Source organism: Crocodylus siamensis, chromosome 3 (assembly GCF_052110815.1).
Source record: "Crocodylus siamensis isolate JL-2025a chromosome 3, ASM5211081v1, whole genome shotgun sequence".
NCBI lineage: Eukaryota > Metazoa > Chordata > Crocodylia > Crocodylidae > Crocodylus > Crocodylus siamensis.
Window position 1 is genome coordinate 180,852,918 of NC_143397.1, and position 20,447 is coordinate 180,873,364.

The 20,447-nt window shown below is 47.2% G+C and overlaps 1 protein-coding gene across 1 annotated transcript in view; it reads right to left on the reverse strand.

Annotated features, from left to right (window-relative positions):
• Positions 1-7,558: 7,558 nt before the first annotated feature.
• LOC149869186 (opsin-5-like) overlaps positions 7,559-20,447 on the reverse strand; it is a 115,852-nt gene continuing 102,963 nt past the window's right edge. The window contains exon 6 of the mRNA XM_090037315.1: positions 7,559-8,342. Within this exon, the coding sequence (XP_089893441.1) occupies positions 7,722-8,342 (621 nt within the window). The 3' untranslated portion in view covers positions 7,559-7,721. The remainder of the gene's footprint in view (positions 8,343-20,447) is intronic.

Consider the following 20,447-nt stretch of genomic DNA (forward strand, 5'->3'; position numbering starts at 1 on the left):
GCACAACAAGGAGTTATAATGCAAGGCTTCTGCAATTCTGGAATGGTCTAAATAGGAAAAAGCATTGCGACTAAGATGGGCACCTGACTCCCCTGACTCATAAAATCAGGGCTGGAAGGGACATCAAGGGTCATCTGATCCAATCCCCTGCAGGAATCCTACTCCAAAATCACTACTGTTCAATGCTTATCTGGCCTCCTTTCAAAAGACTTCTATGAAGGAGATTCTGAAGATCTCAGATCATCAGGTTCTGCTTTTTGCTTTGATACAGCCCTCATTTTTAGACATAAAAGTTATGTTTAAAACCCCCCATTGTGTATTAATTTAAAAACACATTAATTGTATATAACTGAACCAAATGTCTAAAGATCCCAGTCATCCACAGCTGCATGGCAAGTGGTTTCATTTAATTCAATAGGGTTACACATAGTGCATCAATTTCAGCATGTGTATAAACCTTTCCAGGATCTAAACCCACTCCCCCTTTATTTAATGTCAATGGTAAAATGGTCTTTCTGGGGCAATCTTTAGGGAAGGAGAACTGGGCTCTTGGCTTGCTCAAATCTCTAACTACACGTTGAGGGTTCTGATAAAACATGAACAGAAACACCAAATTTAATTTTCAAGCTTTTAAGAAATGTATTTTATTTTTATGTTTTTATTGTTCATGGTTATTAAAGTGGCTTGGTATATCAGCCATGTGAGGACCACAGTGCATTCTAAATGTTCTCTATCCTCAAACTGCACAAACAGCTGCTTGTTTCAGACACACTGCAGATGTGGGAAATTAGCAAAACTAGCAGAAGTAACATACTCAGAAGTGGTTTTGAAAAATGAATGGAAAGACAGTTTAAGCAGAACTGGGCTCTTGGCTTGCTCATATCTCTAACTACACATTGAGGGCTCTGATAAAACATGAAGCAGAGGGTAAAACACTACCGAGCATGTATAAAGTAAACACGCATAACGCACTGTTCACAGAATCATAGAATCACAGAAAACGAGTGTTGGAAGGGACCTCAGGAGGTCATCTAGCCCAACCCCCTGCTCAAGGCAGGACTATCACCAACTAGATCATCCCAGCCAAGGTTTTGCCTAACCAAGTCTTAAAAATCCTCTAGGGATGAAGATCCCACCACTTCTCTGGGCAATGTGTTCCTGTGCTTTACTACCCTCCTATGGGAAAGTTTTTCCCAATATCTAACCTAAGCTTCCCTTGCTACAACTTGAGACCATTGCTCCTTGTTCTGTCATCTGCCACCACTGAGAACAGTCTGGCTCCATCCTCTTTCGAAACCCCCTTCAGGTAGTTGAAGGCTGCTATTAAATTCCCCCTCAGTCTCCTCTTCTCCAGGCTAAGCCCAGTTCCCTCAGCCTCTCCTCATAAGTCATGTCCCCTAGCCCCCTCACCATTTTTGTTGTCCTCTGCTGGACTCTCCCCAATTTGTTTACATCCCTTCTGTAGTGGGGGACCCAAACCTAGACACAGTACTTCAGATGTGGCCTCATCAATGCTGAATAGTGGGGAAGAATCACTTCTCTCAATCTGCTGCCAAAACTCCTACCAATGCAACCCAGTATGCCATTAGCCTTCTTGGCAACAAGGGCACACTGTTGGCTCATATCCAGCTTATTGTCCACTGTAACCCCTAGGTCCTTTTCTGCAGAGCTGCTTCTTTAGCCTGTTGGTCCCTAGCCTGTTCAGGTACTTGGGATTGTTTCATCCTAAGTGCAGGACTTTGTACTTCTCCTTATTTATCCCAGGATATTCATTCAAATTGCTACTATGCAGAGTCCTTGTCAACTTTAGATGACTCCGGGTTGATAAGGCCATAGCAGAGAAGCTAAATGAAGTCTTGGCATTGGTGTTAACCACAGACAATACTAGGGAAATTCATATGCCAGATCAAACCTTCCTAGTAGATAGGTCTGAAGAATTAGCCCCCATGGAAGTAAGAACAGAACTTTTAGAACAAATCAATAAATTAAACACTAATAAGTCACCAGGACTAGATGGCATCCATCTGAGAGTTCTGAAGAACTTAAAGGTGAAATTGTAGAGTTGTTGGTAATAGTTCATAGATTTCATAGACCTTAGGGTTAGAAGGGACTTCGGAAGATCATTTGAGTCCAGCCCCTTGCCCAGGGGCAGGAAGTCCAAATGTTTCTTTAAAGAGTCCAGAATACGTGCTCGTACCACCTCTGGAGGGAGTCTATTCCAGGCCTTGTTGGCTCGAACAGTAAAGTTTTTCCTTAAGTCCAGCCTGAAACAGTCTTGGAGGAGTTTGTGACCATTTGACTTTGTCATCCCTTGGGGCACTCTGGTGAACAGGCGTTCCCCCAGATCCTGATGTACACCCCTTATAGGCAGCCACCAGGTCCCCCCGAGCCCGTGATTTTCCAAGCTAAAGAGTCCCATAGCTCTCAGCCTTTCATCATAAAGCCTGTCCTCCTGCCCTCTGATCATGCATGTGGCTCTCCTCTGGACTCTCTCAAGCTTCTCCACATCCTTTTTAAATTGTGGAGCCCAGAATTGGATGCAGTACTCCAGTTGCAGCCTCACCAAGGACAAGTACAACAGGAGGATGACATCCTGAGATTTGCTTGAGAAGCATCTATGGATGCAAGCCAGAGTTCTGCTCACTTTACCAGCTGCGACATCACAGCTAAGTATTAGTATATATAACCTAGTGTTACAAACAGACTCTGTGCCAAAGAACTGGCAAGTTGTCGACATAACACCCATCTTCAAAAAGGGCTCAGAGGTGATCCTGGAAACTATAGGCCAGCAAGTTTCACATCTAGCTCTAGCAAGTTGGTAAAATCTAGTATAAAAAATAAAATCCTCAGTTCCATGGACAATGACTCTAAAGTCTCTGTCAAATAGGATCTGATAGGAAAGTCGGCTTGGTTTTTGAAACGGGAAATCTTGCCTCACCAATCTTTTGGCATTCTCTGAGGGTGTTAACAAGCACATGGATAAAGAGTATCCAGTTGACATCATATGTTTGGACTTCCAAGCTTTCAACAAGGTCTCTCACCAAAGGCTTTTCAAAAAACTGCATTGCCTTGGGATTGAAGGAAAGATTATTTCATGGACTGAGAGCTGAATTAAAAGGTAGGAATTAAAGGGTAGAGCTAAATGGTCACTTTTTAGCATGGAGGAAGGTTAAGAGAGGGTCCTCCAGGGATCTTTGCTGGGCCCAATTTTGTTCATTTTTTGCATCGGTGATCTAGAAAAGGGGTGAACACAGTGAAATCTCCAATACCAAATTATTCAGCATAGTCAAGTCCCAAGCTAATGGACAGGAGTTGCCGAAAGGCCTCATATAGCTAACTGAGTGGGCAAAAAGAATGGCAGATAAACTTCAATGTTAACCACTGCAAAGTAATGCACCTAGGGAAAAATAATCTCAACCATACATACATTATGCTGGGTCCTGAACTAGCTGTTATGACTCAGCAAAAGGACCATGAAGTCAATGTCGATAGTTATCTAAAAACATCATCTCAATGTGCAGGGTGACCAAAAAAACAGTAAAATTTGGGGCATCATTAACAAGGGAACAGAAAACAAAACTAAGACTATCATCATGCCATTATACAAATCCATGGTGTGCCCACATCTTGAATACTGTGTGCGGTTCTGGTCTCTGCATCTCAAAAAGGACATTGTAGAACTAGAAAAGATACAGAGTAGGGCAACTAAATGATCAGGGGCCTGGAGCAGGTGTCATACCTGGAGTCACTATAAAAAGTTAGTAAAGGGGAAGGCTGGTGGATGGTATGATAGAGTTCTAAAAAATCATGAAAGGTGTGGACCAACCTAATAGGAGACTGTTGGTCACCAAGTCCCAGAATATTAGAACTAGGGGGCACCCACTGAAATTAGCAGGGCTAGGGACAGACTGATTTAAACTGATTTAAGTGATCAGAAACTGGTTTAAACTGGCTCATGCCTGGGGCAAGTGGCAGAATAAGCCCCTTCCTGCCCCGCTCCCTCTCGCAAAAGGGGGCTTATTACGCCGCTTATCACAGGCACACTGAGTGGCAGTGGGTGCTGGGGCAGGCACACCCCACTGCTGTGCCCTGGGGATAGAGGGGGGAATAATCCTGCTCCCTGTCTCCAAGAGGCCCTGCCCACCAGCATCTGGCCCAGCCCCCACCCAGTTGCTGAAGTGGCGAGGGGGGAGCAACCATGACAGGGGCTGCTACCCCTGTCATGGTTTCCTGGAGCATCAACCTCTTCCCAGTAGGGGGCGAGGGAGGAGCAGGAGGCACTGCAGGGTGGGGAAAGCTGCTATGGACCATGCCACTTGTGGGGACTCTGGCCCCCTCTGGGCTTCAGTGCCATCACGCGCAGTCCACCACAGCTCTGGCCACCCTGGAGTGGGACTCCCCACTGGGAGGGGGCTCATGATCTCTGACACTATGACAGGGGCTGCTGCCCCGATCAAGGGCCCTGACCCCTCACTACTGCAATGGCTGGGCAGGGGCATGGCCAGACACCAGCTGGCAGAGCCCTTTGGTGGGGGGAGCAGGGATATTCCCTCTCCTTCTGGCATCTGGCAGAGGGGACAGGAGGGGGTTTATTCCACTGCTTGCCCTGTGCAGGGAGCGAGCACACCAGCAGCCATGGAAGATAGACCTCGCTGTGGTCCCCTGGAGGCAGTGAGGGTAGAGGAGAGAGGCAGAAGAGCCTAGCAGACCTGGCTCAGGTCCCTGCCAGTGGGACAGGGAGGGGGGAATTAAACCCCTCTCTGGCCAGTTCAGGCTAGATTGGCCATACACTCCCCAGCACAACTTCCCTGCAGCCAATAGTGTGCTCTAGTGGCCCATGGTGCCTACCCTGAGCAACTGCAGGCACATGCCTGCATCTCCTCAGTCCAGAGGGAATATCTGTACTGTTATAAACTGATTCACCCTAGGCAGGTTAAACTAACTGGCAAAGGTTGAATCAATTGAATTGAATGTCTGTTTCTAGCTCAGGAGTCAGGTTCAAAACTAACAAGAGAAAGTATTTTTCTATGCAACATGTATTTAATTTGTGGAATTCATTGACACAGGAGGTGGCAAAGGCAGAAAGCATAGTCATGTTCCCAAAAAAAGGATAGGAGAAATTCATAGATGATAGATCCATTAATAGCTTTTGAACAGAGCAATTGGAGGTATTTCCATTGGCCTCTCAAAACCAATGATGGAGGGTGACAGGGAGGGTAATGAAGAGGGGATAAATCACTCTAGGTATATCCAGTTCAACGCTCTCCCTGTAGCATGTATTTCTGCCACCATCAGAGACAGGATACTGGGCTAACTGACTCAGTAAAGCACTTACGTTCTTGGCAAGGCTTTAAACATGTGGCCTATTGCTATTCAAGTACATGCCCTGAAGGACACCACAGATGTGTCAATGGGACATATTTACATAAAATAATACATGCCATGTGTTTCCCTGACATGCAATGGGTATCTCTTGGGGACTGGAAATTAATTAAACAGCATAAGCCACAAGATCCTAGTAACAGGGATTATATCTTTGTTTATGCAGTAGCCAGCACAATGCAACCTGTTACTGAAATGGGCACTACTGCAATATGAATGTAGCAGGGCACTGGGATGTGCCTCTCCTTTAAGAGAGCAAGGGAGAGTTAATAAGGGGCTCACCTGACTGGAAGAGGGCTCTGGCTTGAGCTATACAAGCCCAGAGCCTGTACCAGTCAGGTAGTCTCTTCCCAGCAACCATGAAGTGAGGAGCTCCTGGCTGCAAGGCAGCAGGACTTCTGAAGGGACCTGGATTTTGCAGAACAACTCTGCCAGCCTGGGAACAGAGGCAAGTTCCTGGGGCTGAGAAAGGCTGGGTTTTACAGGCAAGTGGCCTTTACGTTAAACCCATAGAGGGCTTGAGGTGCCTGCCAAAGGGCTGAGATGCTTTTTGTTTATTTGACTTACACTGGTAGTTTAGCCTTGAACCTTGCTGGGGCAGATTCAAGGCCTATCTAGAGAACCGGTAACCCAAAAGCCCTCAGACTGAAGGTAGGGCCCAGTAAGAGGTCCCAGTGCCTAGAAAAAGGCTGAGACCCAGACCAAAAGGTCCGAGAGCCCCAGGGAAGGGCTGAGCCAGGCCAGAGGGTCCACAAACCCTGAATGGGCTAACCTGAACTAGAGGATCCAAGAGCCCAGAGGAGGAGCTGCATATGGGACCAAGGATCCAAGAGCCTAGAGGAGGGGCTGTTTGTGGGACCAGTGGTCCGAAAGTGCAGAGAGAGACTGTGTAAGGGGCCAGCGGGTGGCAAGAGCCCAAGGGGGCTGAGTATATAAATAGTTCAAATCAGAGGAAAAACATATGTGAGTCTTGGAGTGTGGTGTAGGGGAAGAAATGGATCCATACATTGAGCCGTTAAGGCTACGGGTGCGCTGGAGGGGCACAGATATGCATGTAGCCCTCAAAGCTACAGGGGCCCTGCAGGGGCACAGCCCAGCCAAGAGTGTCTATTCAGCTGAAGGGTTGAATCAAAGCCATTGGGGGGGTCCAGGAGAGACCCAGTGGTACTGCAAATGGACTAAGGCTCATATTAAGCCAGAGGGCAGCCTCCCTTATTCAACCTCTAGTAAGAACAAGGCATGGCAGGAGAGCAATTAAGAGAGGGCTGTAATAGTGATTGAGCTGGGCAGGAGTCATATGGCCACCAGGGGACTTCCTGGCTGCCCCTGGGGCACAAACCTGTCACAGTGAAGTAATAATAGCACATTTGAACAGGAAAGCTATGGTGCTGCCAAGTCAGTATGCCCTCTGCTTTCATGATACGAAATGATATATCACTTGCTGCTGAAACTCACAAATATGTAGCAAAATAGATAAAGGATGCTGGTGTTTGGTGAATCAAGCTCCAACAGTGGCAACTGATAGGTGTCAGCCATTTGCAAAGCCTCCCCTCCCTCAGAAAACAAAAAACAAAAATCAAGGTCAGGCACAAGGACATAGTTGCTGCAGCTCCACAAACCTGACTGAGTTTCCTCATATGCTGAAAAATGGCATCCCACTCAGGAGGAAGGATCATAAATAGGGAGGGGAGAGAGACTAGGAATATGGAAAAAGAAAATGGCTTGAGCAATTTTGATCAGTAACACTATTGCTGTAACCTGAATAGAAGATCTGTAGCACAGAGACCAGATCTTCACTTGCTAAATGCTCCACTGACTTCAGGATACAGCTGCACAAATTTATACTAAGGACCTGAATCTCAGCTGGTATCATCTCCAAAACTTGGAGTAATCTTGCATCATTTCTGAGCTCAATTCTTGTGAAAGATACTGTGGTGTCATTACAGAACATATCTGTTTAAAATGTTAGTTTGATTTTTTTTTCTAGTGGAAATCAGAGCAGAATTTGCCTTTTTGTCTCTTGAATGCAAGGAACAAAATGTTCTTTGCTGCCAGCGCTAGCATCGGTGACATAATGCCAACTTATCCTCTATACATTCTTGGAAAACAAGCATTCCACACAACATTTATCTTTTAATTTTTACAATACTTAAAACAGCAGGCCATCTTTTAAAACATTCTTATTTACATTAAAGTTGTGCATCTTGAACTCACAGAATATAAAACATTTTAACAGGGGACATGGAAGGGAGTCAGGAGAACTGTATAGAAAAGGGAATGATGGAAGGGATGTTTAGAAAAGGTTGCATTCATAAGTTCATTACTTTCTGGAAGGAACCTTAAAGGTTTGTAAATCTACTGCACACAGGTTTTGTTTCTAAAGTGATTTCCAAATGGTCAGTTTCAGATCTTTTTTCTCCTTGAACAACCACTCCTACAGATTTCTTGGTGCCCTGCTTCACTTTAACTTGGAAGTTATTCTCAAAGGACACATTTTCTTGAGTAGTGCACTCTGTAGTACTTAACCTTTCAAGACAGCATTTTGGAGAGTTCTTAAAGCATTCAAAAGTATCATTGCACTTTTCACAAGGGAGATAGGGGGAGCATCCGTCTACTGTCTGCACAGAGTTACAGCTGGATTCATTTCGCCCTTTAAAAGTTCTCAGGCCGACCTCCAGAACTGATCTGTAGCTGCAGTTCGGTAGAGCTTTGAGACAAAAGCAAGTCCTGATACATAATTGCTGAAGATCTGCACAATCTTGGGCAATGGTATTTCGGAAATGAGGCCTCAGGAGAAGATAAACAACAGGGTTGTAGAGTGTTGAGGACTTTGCAAAGACAGCTGGCACCACAAAAATTACCGGAGAAATCCTCTCCATGGATCCAAAGACCGCCCACATGGCTATGACAGCATATGGACTCCATGCAGCAAAAAATCCAGTGCATACAGCAACACTCATCTTACAGTGCAGAGAAAGAGAGAGAGAGGAAAAAGAAGTACAGTAGTATTAATTAAAAGCATGTATGAGAAACATACTTTCAAAACAATGCATTTGTAAGACATCAGTTTAGCTATTTCTACTGCTAAAATGCCTCTCCATGCTTCTCATGACTTTACTCTCCACAAAGCTACTTTATACCTGAATAATTGTTTCAGAGGAAGGTGAAAAGCCCATCACATCTGGAGCCTTTTGAGGGCTGGTCTGCTGTCTTAATCCCATCTCTATTTACACTTCTCAAGTCATAAAAGCAAAAACACTCTCTTATAAACAGCTGATGACAATTTAAGGATCAGAAGAATTTTTTTCCTGACTTTCAACACCGCCAGACATCCCCACCTGCTGGTCCAAATCCTTGGTTTATACTGAATTTACTATGTGTAGAATTCCTTTCGTTTGTTAATTTGTCTCTTCTGTCATCTCTCTAAAGACTTCTTATAACAATCTCATTACATAAACAAATATATAAATAACTCAAGGGGAGTTCCACACAGCCGGCTGATGAATTAGTTGGACTACTGACTCTGAACACAATTAGTTTTTCTAAAAGCACTTAAAACAATTAAACTAGCAATTAAACTAAATTTAACAATTAAACTAAATTGCACACTAATGTATATGAACTGCTGATATACCATTGATTGTGATAGTAAAATAGCCTTTGTGTAGTTTTGATAACTGTTTTAAAAAATGTTAAGCGACTCTTTTAAAATTGATATACCACAATATGAGAGTAAATACTAAAACCACAGTAACCATTTTAACCCATTGGGTTAGAATACAAGGCAGTAGAGGGGAAAGAGACTTAACAGTGGGGGTTTACTACAGACCACCCAACCAGGGAGAAGAGCTAGACCAGGAATTCTTAAGTCAGCTCACAGAGGTAGTTAGGTCAAAGGATGTGGTCATCATGGGTGACCTGAACTTTTCAGACATCTGCTGGGAAGAGCAGTCAGCCAGGTCTGAAAACTCACATAGGTTCCTAGCCCAAATGCAGGACCTCCATCTAACCCAGAATGTGCACAGCCCCACCAGGGGAGACGCCTTGTTGGACCTGGTGCTGGCCCTGAGTGACGACCTGGTGAGGGGACTGCGGGTGCTCAACCACCTGGGTGACAGTGATCATCACCTGCTGGAATTCACCATCCAGCACAAGGTGGCAAAGGCAGCAAGGCAGCAGCCCTAGATTTCAGGAGGGCGGACTTCACTGAGCTAAGGAGAATAGTTGGGAAAGCACTGAGGCCCCGGAGGGGAGAGGAGCCAGGTGTCCAAGAAGAGTGGTTGCTCCTTAAGGGGACGATCCTCCAAGACCAAAGGGAGGTAATCCCAACATGGATCAAAGGGAGAAGGAGGGCACAAAAGCCCCCATGGCTCACCAAAAGCATCCAGGAATGTCTTCTAGCTAAAAGGGAGGCGCACACCCCACGGAAGGAAGGGGCCATCACCAAGGAGGACTATACTGCGGTTGCTCAGGGATGCAGGGGGGCGTTCAGGAAGGCCAAGGCGGAGGTGGAACTGGGACCAGCTTCCCGGATCAAGGACAACAAGAAGTCCTTTTTTAAATATATAGGGGGCAAAAAGAAGGTACCGGGTAACGTAGGGCCCCTGAAAGACATACTAGGAAATTTGGTCGTCACCCCAGATGACAAAGCTAACATATTTAATGATTTATTTGCCTCCATTTTCCTGAGCAGGGACCGGAACAGCCACCCCCCCTCTCAGCCCCCATCAAACCCCAGGGGACGCGCACCTAGGCCAAGGGTTAGTGAGGAACTAGTTAGGGAAATTCTGGAAGGACTGAATGTATTAAAATCAGCTGGTCCAGACGATCTCCACCCCAGAGTACTGAGGGAATTAGCTGAGGTCATTGCAGGACCCCAGGCACGGCTTTATGAGCACTCATGGTGCTCTGGAGTGATGCCAGAGGACTGGAAGAGGGCCAATGTGGTTCCCATCTTCAAAAAGAGGAGGGAGGAGGACCCGGGGAACTACAGGCCAGTTAGTCTTACCTTGATCCTGGGCAACCTTTTTGAGAGAATTATTCTGGCACGTGTCCAGCCAGCAGGGGAGATTATGCTTAGGGGCAACCAACACGGGTTCATTAGAGGCAGGTCCTGTAAAACCAACCTGGTGGCCTTCTACGACAAGGTCACCAAATCCTTACATGCAGGGGTAGCAGTGGACGTAGTCTTCCTGGACTTTTGGAAGGCCTTCAACACTGTCTCTAAACCCATTCTCATTAAGAAACTGGGGGACTGTGGTGTCAACGCCTACACAGTCAAATGGGTCACCAACTGGCTGGAGGGCCGCACCCAGAGAGTGGTGGTGGATGGGTCATTATCAACTGAAGGGATGTGGGCAGTGGCATTCCACAGGGCTCAGTCCTCAGGCCTGCACTGTTCAACATCTTCATCAGTGACTTGGACAAGGGGGTAAAAAGCACCCTGTTCAAATTTTCTGATGACACTAAGATGTGGGGAGAAGTAGGCACGCTAGAAGGGAGGAATAGACTACAATCAGACCTAGACAGGTTACAGGGGTGGGCAGATGAGAACAGGATGGGATTCAACACCGACAAGTGCAAGGTGATGCAGCTGGGGAGGAAGAACCGGCTCCAAACCAACAGGCTGGGAAACTCCCTTCTCATCAGTGCAGAGGCAGAAAAGGATCTTGGAGTCATCACTGATGCCAAGATGAACATGGGCTGGCAGCATGGGGACGCGGTAAGGAAGGCCAACCACACCTTGTCATGCATCAACAGATGCATCTCGAGCAGATCCAAGGAGGTGATCCTCCCCCCTCTATGAGGCACTGGTCAGGCTGCAGCTGGAGTACCATGTCCAGTTCTGGGCACCACGCTTCAGGAGGGATCTGGATAGCATGGAGAGGGTCCAGAGGAGGGCCACTCGTATGATCAGGGGGCAGCAGGGCAGGCCTTACGAGGAGAGGCTAAGGGACCTGGACCAGTTCAGCCTCCAAAAGAGAAGGCTGAGGGGGGATGTTGTGGCCTGTTATAAACTAGTTAGGGGGGACCAGCAGGCATTGGGGGAGTCCCTGTTCTCCCGAGCACTACCAGGAGTGACTAGGAATAACGGTCACAAACTGGCAGAGGGTAAATTCAGATTAGACATCAGGAGGTGCTACTTCACTGTCAGGGTGGCTAGGATCTGGAACCAACTTCCAAGAGAAGTGGTGCTGGCTCCTACCCTGGGGGTCTTTAAGAGGAGGCTAGACGAACACTTTGCTGGGGTCGTTTGACCCCAGTACTATTTTCTGCCATGGCAGGGGGTCGGACTAGATGATCTCAGGAAAGCCAAGGCTGCAACTGAACTCCAACTAGCTTCAAGCATCAAGGACAACAAAAAGTCCTTTTTCAGATATGTGGGGAGCCAGAGGAAAAGCAAGGGCAACATTGGACCCCTGCTAAACCAGATGGGGCAACTGACAACTGACGCCCAGGAAAAAGCCAAACTATTAAATAGGTACTTTGCGTCAGTCTTTCATCAGTCACATGGGACGCCCATGCCTGCTATGGGACAGGGAGATCCAGGTGATGGGGATCCCCTACCCTCCATAAATGCTGATCTCGTGAAGGAACACCTTGAGAAGCTGGATACCTTCAAGTCAGCCAGCCCTGACAATCTGCACCCCAGGGTACTCAAGGAGCTGGCGAGCATCATGGCCCAGCCCCTTGCACGGATCTTTGAAAACTCCTGGCTCTCTGGTGTAGTGCCCGAAGACTGGAAGAAGGCCAATGTGGTGCCGATCTTCAAAAAAGGGAGGAGAGTGGATCCGGCTAACTACAGGCCCATTAGCCTGACTTCTATCCTGGGGAAGATCTTAGAAAAGTTTATTAAGGAGGCCATCCTTGATGGACTGGCTCAGGCTAACATCCTAAGGGACAGCCAGCATGGGTTTGTTGCGGGTAGATCTTGTTTGACCAATCTCATTTCCTTCTACGACCAGGTGACCTATCACCTGGACCAGGGAGAAGAGATTGATGTCATATATCTTGACTTCAGAAAAGCTTTTGATCTGGTATCCCATGATCACCTCTTGGCCAAACTGCCCAGTTGTGGCCTTGGCTCCACCACGATCCGCTGGCTGGGAAATTGGCTTCGTGGTCAGACCCAGAGGGTTGTAATCGATGGCAGTCACTCATCGTGGTGCCCTGTGACCAGTGGGGTCCCTCAAGGCTCTGTCCTTGGACCCATACTGTTCAACATCTTCATTAATGATGTGGACATTGGAGTCAGGAGTGGACTGGCCAAGTTCACCGACGACACCAAACTTTGGGGCAAAGCATCCACGCCAGAAGATAGGCGGGTGATCCAGGCTAACCTGGACAAGCTCAGCAAATGGGCAGACGAGAACCTCATGGTGTTTAACACTGAAAAATGCAAGGTTCTCCACCTTGGAAGGAAAAACCTGCAGCATCCTTATAGGCTCGGCAGTGCTACGTTGGATAGCACTACAGAAGAAAGAGACTTGGGGGTCATCATTGACCACAAGATGAACATGAGCCTGCAATGCGATGCTAGTAAAGTGACCAAAACGCTGGCTTGCATCCATAGATGCTTCTTGAGCAAATCCTGGGACGTCATTCTCCCCTTGTACTCGGCCTTGGTGAGGCCGCAGCTGGAGTACTGCGTCCAGTTTTGGGCTCCACAATTCAAAAAGGATGTGGAGAAGCTTGAGAGAGTCCACAGGAGAGCCATGCGCATGATCAGAGGTCAGGAAAACAGATCTTACGATAATAGGCTGAGAGATATGGGACTCTTTAGCCTGGAAAAGCGTAGGCTCAGGGGTGATCTGATGGCCACCTATAAGTTTATCAGGGGTGACCACCAGGATCTGGGGGAACATTTGTTCACTAGACACCCCAAGGGATGACGAGGTCGAATGGTCATAAACTCCTGCAAGACCGTTTCAGGCTGGACATAAGGAAGAATTTCTTTACTGTCCAAGCCCCCAAGGTCTGGAACAGTCTGCCAGTGGAGGTGGTTCAAGCACCTACATTGAACACCTTCAAGAGTAAATTGGATGCTTATCTTGCTGGGATCCTATAACCCCAGCTGACTTCCTGCCCTTTGGGCAGGGGGCTGGACTCGATCTCCCGAGGTCCCTTCCAGCCCTGATGTCTATGAAATCTATGAAATCTGCTCAGGTCCCTTCTGACCCTACAAACTATGAAACTATGAAAGAAAACACCAAGTTCCAGGAATCCTAGTGCACATTTAAGATAACTTAAAGATGTTTCTTCTTCCAAGAGCTTACAATTTACATGCAAAACAAAAACATGACAAGCAAATACAAAGACATAGGAAGTAAAATAATTCCTGTGAACAGTGAGACAAACAGTAGTCCCAGAACCACAGCTGCCCAACCACTGTCAAGATTTCATGCATCACAGCAAAAGGGGAACTTCAAGGGCAGACTTGAAGGTGGACAAGGGGGTGACTTTGGGGATATTTATATGGAATCCCTTGAAGTGAAGACCTAGTGCCCTTTTGATGAGAATAACTGCAGAATTTTTTTCTTTTTGGGGGGGGGGGGGATTGAAAGTGCATGCGTCTTTGAGTGCCCCCATGTCTGTGAGCATGGAGGCTCATGAAGAAGCACAGCATATTCCTTCATAGATATAACCTACTTAAGCCTGAAATGCAGCACTAACTACTTACAGTAACTACTTAAGGTTCAGTTGCCTTAAGGATGTTTTCCTGGGCTACATCTCTGAACCAGCCAAAAGTCTAGAAACAAATTTCAAATTATCCCAGGTCAAACAACTTCTTCATACTGTAATTTTCCACTTGCAAAGGAAGCTCTTAATCTGCTGTGAACCTTTCTGAACCCTATTCAGAAATAAACTATGCGCTCCCAAGGTAGATACAAATAAAAATATTCCAGTAAGTGCAGACTTCTGAATGAGCTGCCTGAGCTCCACCTGGTCAAGAATCTACAGCCTCAAATGAGAAATAAGGAAAAGAGTCGCTTTGTAGTGCTGAGTATAAACAAGCAAGAGTGTGTATGGGCACCAGATGCACTAATGTGTTCAGTTGCCAATTGTGCTTTACCACTATGTTTCACTCTGACAGCTCTCAGCAGAATTGCAACAAGCTGTTAATGAGCTTGCTTAGTTTGTAAGCCAAACAGGATTCCCCCATGTTAGACTCAGACTAAAAACTAACAGCTGCAAAAACTGTGCTTATTGCCATAGCTACTGTTATTTTATGCAGGAGTGAGACAGAGAAGTCTTCTGAGTCTCTCTCCCTTCCCCCAAACCCTAGGATGTATACAAATGGTACTGCTCAGTCTACTTTAGACTGTGGAGATCTCTAAGATTTTAATTAGACTTTCTCCAAGTTTGCAAGGCTCACAAACTTTTATATTACAGGAAGCACCTTGGCCTTGTGAGACTGTACACAATGACTATCTCACAGAACTTAACTCTTTTGGCTGCTATGCCTGTGTTGAATTAATGGCTTTTCATTCTAATGAGATGCCTAAACTCAGTAATGTTACAGGAATAATCTCCCATTCCCATTCAAAAATATGGGCCATCTTTACCCAGGAAACAGTCAGTCAGTTTAAGTGATTTGTATATTTTTCTTTCTTTGCAACCCTTTAACTTAAAATTAACATGCCAGATCATATACCTGCAAAGTTTTTAATTGGATACAACTTTCCCACCAACAGGTGAGATCTGTTGAATCATCTTGCTAAACTCGCTTTATGGTGTGACTAAGATATATAAACTGTCTTCAACCCAGTCTTAATGGATAAGTGTCAATTCTGGTCTTCAATTTCTACTAATGGAAGTGGTATGATCTGACTTACTGGATCCAATGGGCATACTACTACTCAGTGAAAGCCCTGGGAGGGCACCTAGTATATAGACTGAAGAAGAAACAAACTTAATGACCTTTTCATAATCTAATGGTGGGCTGAAGGCCAATCTTCCCAAATACTAAAGTGAAAGAAACAACCATTTCCTTCACTTTAGTGGCAGGTTGTAACTCAAAGTTGCTGAACTTGGAGTTTTAGTATATATAAGGACACTATGCCTGGGCACGATTTAGTGTCCTTATACACTGGGAAATACGGCTCTAAAATGTGCAGCTGGACACAGGACAGTTTGAAAATGTAACTTTCAAGAACATTTGTAGACCCAACATAATAGAAGTATTTAATGTTCCAATTGTTAAATGACCTTTTTAACTAATCAGAATAAGCCAAACAGCAACCAATAACTTGTCACAAATTGTGAAGGGTGTCATCAAGGACTGACACAAAGCCCACTAAAATCAATCAAAAGGTGACTTGTGATTAACTCTAGTAAGCTTTGAAGCAGGTGCCTGTGTATCGTGAACCTGCTGTCAAAGCACTATGATTCAATGAAGAACCATGTGGAAAAAAAAAAATCGACCACTGAAGTATAACATGTTACTTTCTCTTTACTGCATTCATTTGTGGAAACTTATTATTATTGGTTTTTAATCAAATTAACATCTACCTATCAGTGCCCAGCTGTCATTGCTACTCTACAGACATTATAGTAAAAGACTTTATCAGTTCCAAGAAGCTTACAAGCAATTTAAGTCAAGTTTTAACAGGTGGATGGCAAACTATGACAACAACAAATATAAAATTATATATCATCTATAGTTATTATGGTACTAATTTATTTGCATTGAGGTAACAACCACAGGTTCAACTTATGAACAGAAGCCCTCTCATGCTAGCCACCAGACACAGATGCAATGAACCAAGTTAATCTTTTAAAATGTGAACAGTTTACATTATGCTTCTGACATGAAGCAGTTCCAGGCCACTATGTTTACAACAAATGAAAAAAGACAATACTTAAGAGTGTCAAGTCAGCCCATAGAAGCCATGAATGCTCGATACTGTTTAATCTGCTAGTGAGAATGGATAATTTTATAACCAATAACATTTGTACCTTCTTAGAACAATACAATTCCATAGACCCTGGAGGACCAGAGGTATATTTATACAGGAGGTCACAATTATTAAATAGATTTTACCCTTCAGAGAAGGAAATCTCCAGTATAATAAATGGAATTTAAAGGTTTCAGGGATTAACTTGTGTCTGCTTAGATCAAGGTAATCAAATCTTATGCTTCAGAATATACAGAAGAGGAAAAAAAAAACTCACTCAAAAAAGAGAGTTTCTAACAGAGATCATAATGAAACTTGTATTACCTTTAAATAAGGGAGAAACACACTAGGGACATGAATCATTGATGAAAACCTCTGTCACATTATACTTGGTAAGTTACTCTCCCATGAAGATATAGAAATACACTGAGATCAGTCATATTGAAAACTAAGTCTTGGTAGCTATAATAGAAAAATAACTGCAAAATATACAAACCTACTGTTTACTGACAATCTCAACTATTCAAATTGCTGTGGCTTCCTTTAGTAAGAAAATCTTTGGCAAGTATATATTTACAAATTATATGTTTGTTTTCAAGAACATATGAAAAAATAAATGCAAAAGTATTGCACAGTATCAGATTAGCATTAGCCATAACAATGTTCTCAGGGGGAAGATAGGACAATCAGATACTTTAAGTATTTATATATTAATGCAGGGGTTGCCAACCAGGGTACTTTGAAAGGTCCAGGGGATACGTGGGGGTGGGTGGGGACAGTGTGCCACCACCCCGTGCCACTGTGCTACCACTTCTCCACCTCTTGCCATGCCCCCACTCCACATCCGCCTGCTTGCCACCCTACTAAAAAGGGACCTGCCAAGGGTACGCTTATTTTAAAAGGTTGAAAACCCTGTACTAATGCAAGAAGTTCAGGCAACAAAAGTGAAGAGCTGGAGGTCCTAACGCAATCAAGGAATTATGCTGTAATTGGGTCTAGAGATGTGGTGGGATAGTTCACATGTTGGGGTAAAAAGGAGAAGGTGTTCCCATGTATACAAAGGTGATGTACACACGTTCTGAGGTGCAGTATGCAGTGAAAGGAAGGCCTGTTGAGAGCTGGGTAAAGGTCAGAGGGGAGAGCAATAGGGGGATGTAGTGGGCATCTGCTTGAGGCCATCAGATCAGAAGGAGGAAGTGGACGAGGTGCTCTTTAGACAACTGATGGAAACTTCCAAATTACAGGACTTGATTCTCAAAGGGGACTTTAATTATCAGGACATCTGCCAGGAGGGAAACACAGCAGTGCACAGGCAATCCAGCAAGTTGTTGGAGTGTGCCAGGGATAACCACTGGTGCTGTCCACACGCTCCAGGGCCTCCAGCCCACTGCCTGTGGGCCTGCCCAGCCAGCCACAGCTGGAGACTGCACATAGGAGATCTGGACGGCCAGTTTTGGACCCCCGCCCTACACACTGCCAGCACCATGCTCACTGAAGATAGTTCTCAGAAAAGCACTTTATTCCCCTCCACAAACACAGACCCTCTGTCCTCAATAACAGACCCTGTCCTCCCTCCCTCCCCTACACCAGACTCCACGCCCCCCCTCACCATGAAGCCTCTCCACCATCACCCCACCCACCACCAATAAAGCACCTTCTTCCCCATGCAGAAACTGTCCAGTGTGTGCTGTGTATACCCTCTCAGGGTGGGGGGAAGTGGGATGGGGATGCCCAGGGGCAGAAGCCTAGGGACAAGTGACCAGCAGCCCGGCCTCTGATCACACCCTGTGGGTATGCATGCCATGGCAATGCCAGCAAGAGAGGGGCTTGCTTGGGGGGCAAAGGTGGCTGCTGGTCTTCTGGCAGAACTGGCTCCTCCTCCTGCAGCCAGCAGGCTGGGCTAGCATGGCCTACATGCAGTCCTGGCCCTGCTGCAGGTTGGGCCGAGGCATTGGGCCTCAGTGGCAGGGGCTAGGGCACGGGCATCTGCCCGGTGGAGGTGCCGCTATACCTCAGCCCAAGCCAACAGAGGGGAGCTGCTGCTGGGCAGCAGGCGACTGCCAGAGGGCAGGCGGGGTGAGGGCAGGCAGTGGGTGAAACAAAGGTTACCACCAAGGCTAGGTTGATGTTCATCACCCAGGAATCGTCCTCCATGGCCTCCACTGCCCTGGCCACCAGGGCAGCCTGCCACTCCAAGGCCTCTACTACAGGGCCAGGAGCTTGTCTCTGAATTCCTGGTCCACCTGGTCCCTCGCCACCCCCCTCTCACTTGCAGGCAACATCCTCCATGCACCAAGACTGTGAGTCTACCAGCCACTCCTCAACCACCATGACCAGCCAGTCCAGCAGCCAGGTCCAGTCCTAAGTCCTGTGCTGCTGCAGCCAATGAATATACAGGGCCCCAGCTGAGACTGGCAGTGACCAACAGTGTATCCCCACTACCAACTGGTGCCTCTCCCTGCATGCAGCTTCAGCCCTTACAGAGCCAGGAGAAAGAGGCTGTTTGTGAGAGGTTGGAGAAAAAGGCTGTTTGCAGCATTTCTGTGATAACATTCTCCAAAACAAGGGGCAGGGCACTGCCCAGTCTCAGATCGGAGGTCATAGATGCGCAGGTGCCCAGGGAACATGGTAAGGCAGCCGTGCAAGTCCTGGCACAGGCTGGCTAAGCCCCCCATCCTTGCTCACTCCACAAGGGCAAGTGGGCCGCTGAGTGCTGACTGCAGGCAGCCTGCCTCTTCTGCCCCCTTCCCAGGCCAGGACAGGCCTGGCTCCTAGCAGCACCTGCTACCATAGCTTTCCACCCTGCTGCTTCTCCCACATCCAGAAGGCCAGCCTGTTCCCTGCGCCAAACCCACAGAGCCCTAGCTTGGGGACGCGAGGCTCCTGGCCAACTTGGACAAAGAGCTGGTGGCACCCCTGCCTTCCTCCCAAGGGACCTCTCAGGGGACCGTGCCAGGGTGCCCCTGCTGAGTGTCCCAGGCATGGTACAAGCAGCTGTTTGTGCAAACCGAGGAGTGCCTGACCCACTATGCCCTGCTGCTGATTGCCATGATGTCCCAGATGCACCCACAAACCTGGCACAGGACCCTAAGCTTTAACAGTGCAGAGGGCACCCCTGCGCTGCTCTGCAACCTCCGCTGCTACCTGGAGAACTACCTATGGATGAACTACAGGCGACAGGCTGATAGGCTACAGTGGAGGCTCAGGCAGGCCTCCCATGCTCAAGTAGAGAGCACAGCTCTGGCCAGGGTCCCAGGGCACAAAGATGTGTCCAGTTGCTGCATAAAGGGCATGGAGTTGCAGGCAGCTCCCCACTGACAGTTGTTGTCGGTGACAGTGAACCACTGTGCTGGCAGATCCTTGACCAGTTATGTCCACGCTCCTGCATGTGGCCTGACAAGCCTTCATAGATATGCACATTGAAGCACCCACTCAAACTCACTGGCTGAGGACCTTGGCCTTACCCCACACCACCATGAGGTCCATGGTCTTCTCCTGGGACCAATGGCAGTCATGGGACATGTTGTATTGTATTGGAGAGGATGCCAGCATGGCTCCTTCGATGGCTCGCTGGGCCTCTGTGTGACAGTCCTGGTGCTGGTGGATCTGGGCAGGTGTGTGTAGCACCCAGTGCAGGGGCACAGCATGGAACAGGCAGGTATGTAGCAATGCTGTGCCAGGCACCAGCAGTGGGGTCCAGGGAGTCTGCTGTGACTGGCCTGGGGCCAGTTGGAGTGGGACCCAGTGGCCAGAGGCTGGCTGCAGGTGGCCCACACTGCTGCCAAGCCTGGCAGGTGCCTGCAGCACCTAGAGCAGGGGCACAGTGTGGAACAGGCAGCTGTGCAGCAACGTGATGCCAGGGTTCAGGCAGGCTTCCCCAGCTGGCCTGGGACCTCTGCTATGAGTCGCAGTGGCCAGAGGCTGGCTGCAGGTGGCCCAGGGCCTTGGGCCCCCACTGGCTTTTAAGAGCCAGTGGCTGGGGCAGGTAAAGAGTCATCCCAGTCCCACTGCCCTGGGGCTAGGCTGTGGGTGAGCACCTGTTGGTGGGACTCACCAGGAGGAAATTTGCTCTGGGTCAGCACCTATATGTACTGTCGTGCCCCATAACGCCGGTACATCCTTGACCTGCGAGCCTGGGTCGGCACGACCGGCTTGGCGCGAGGAGGG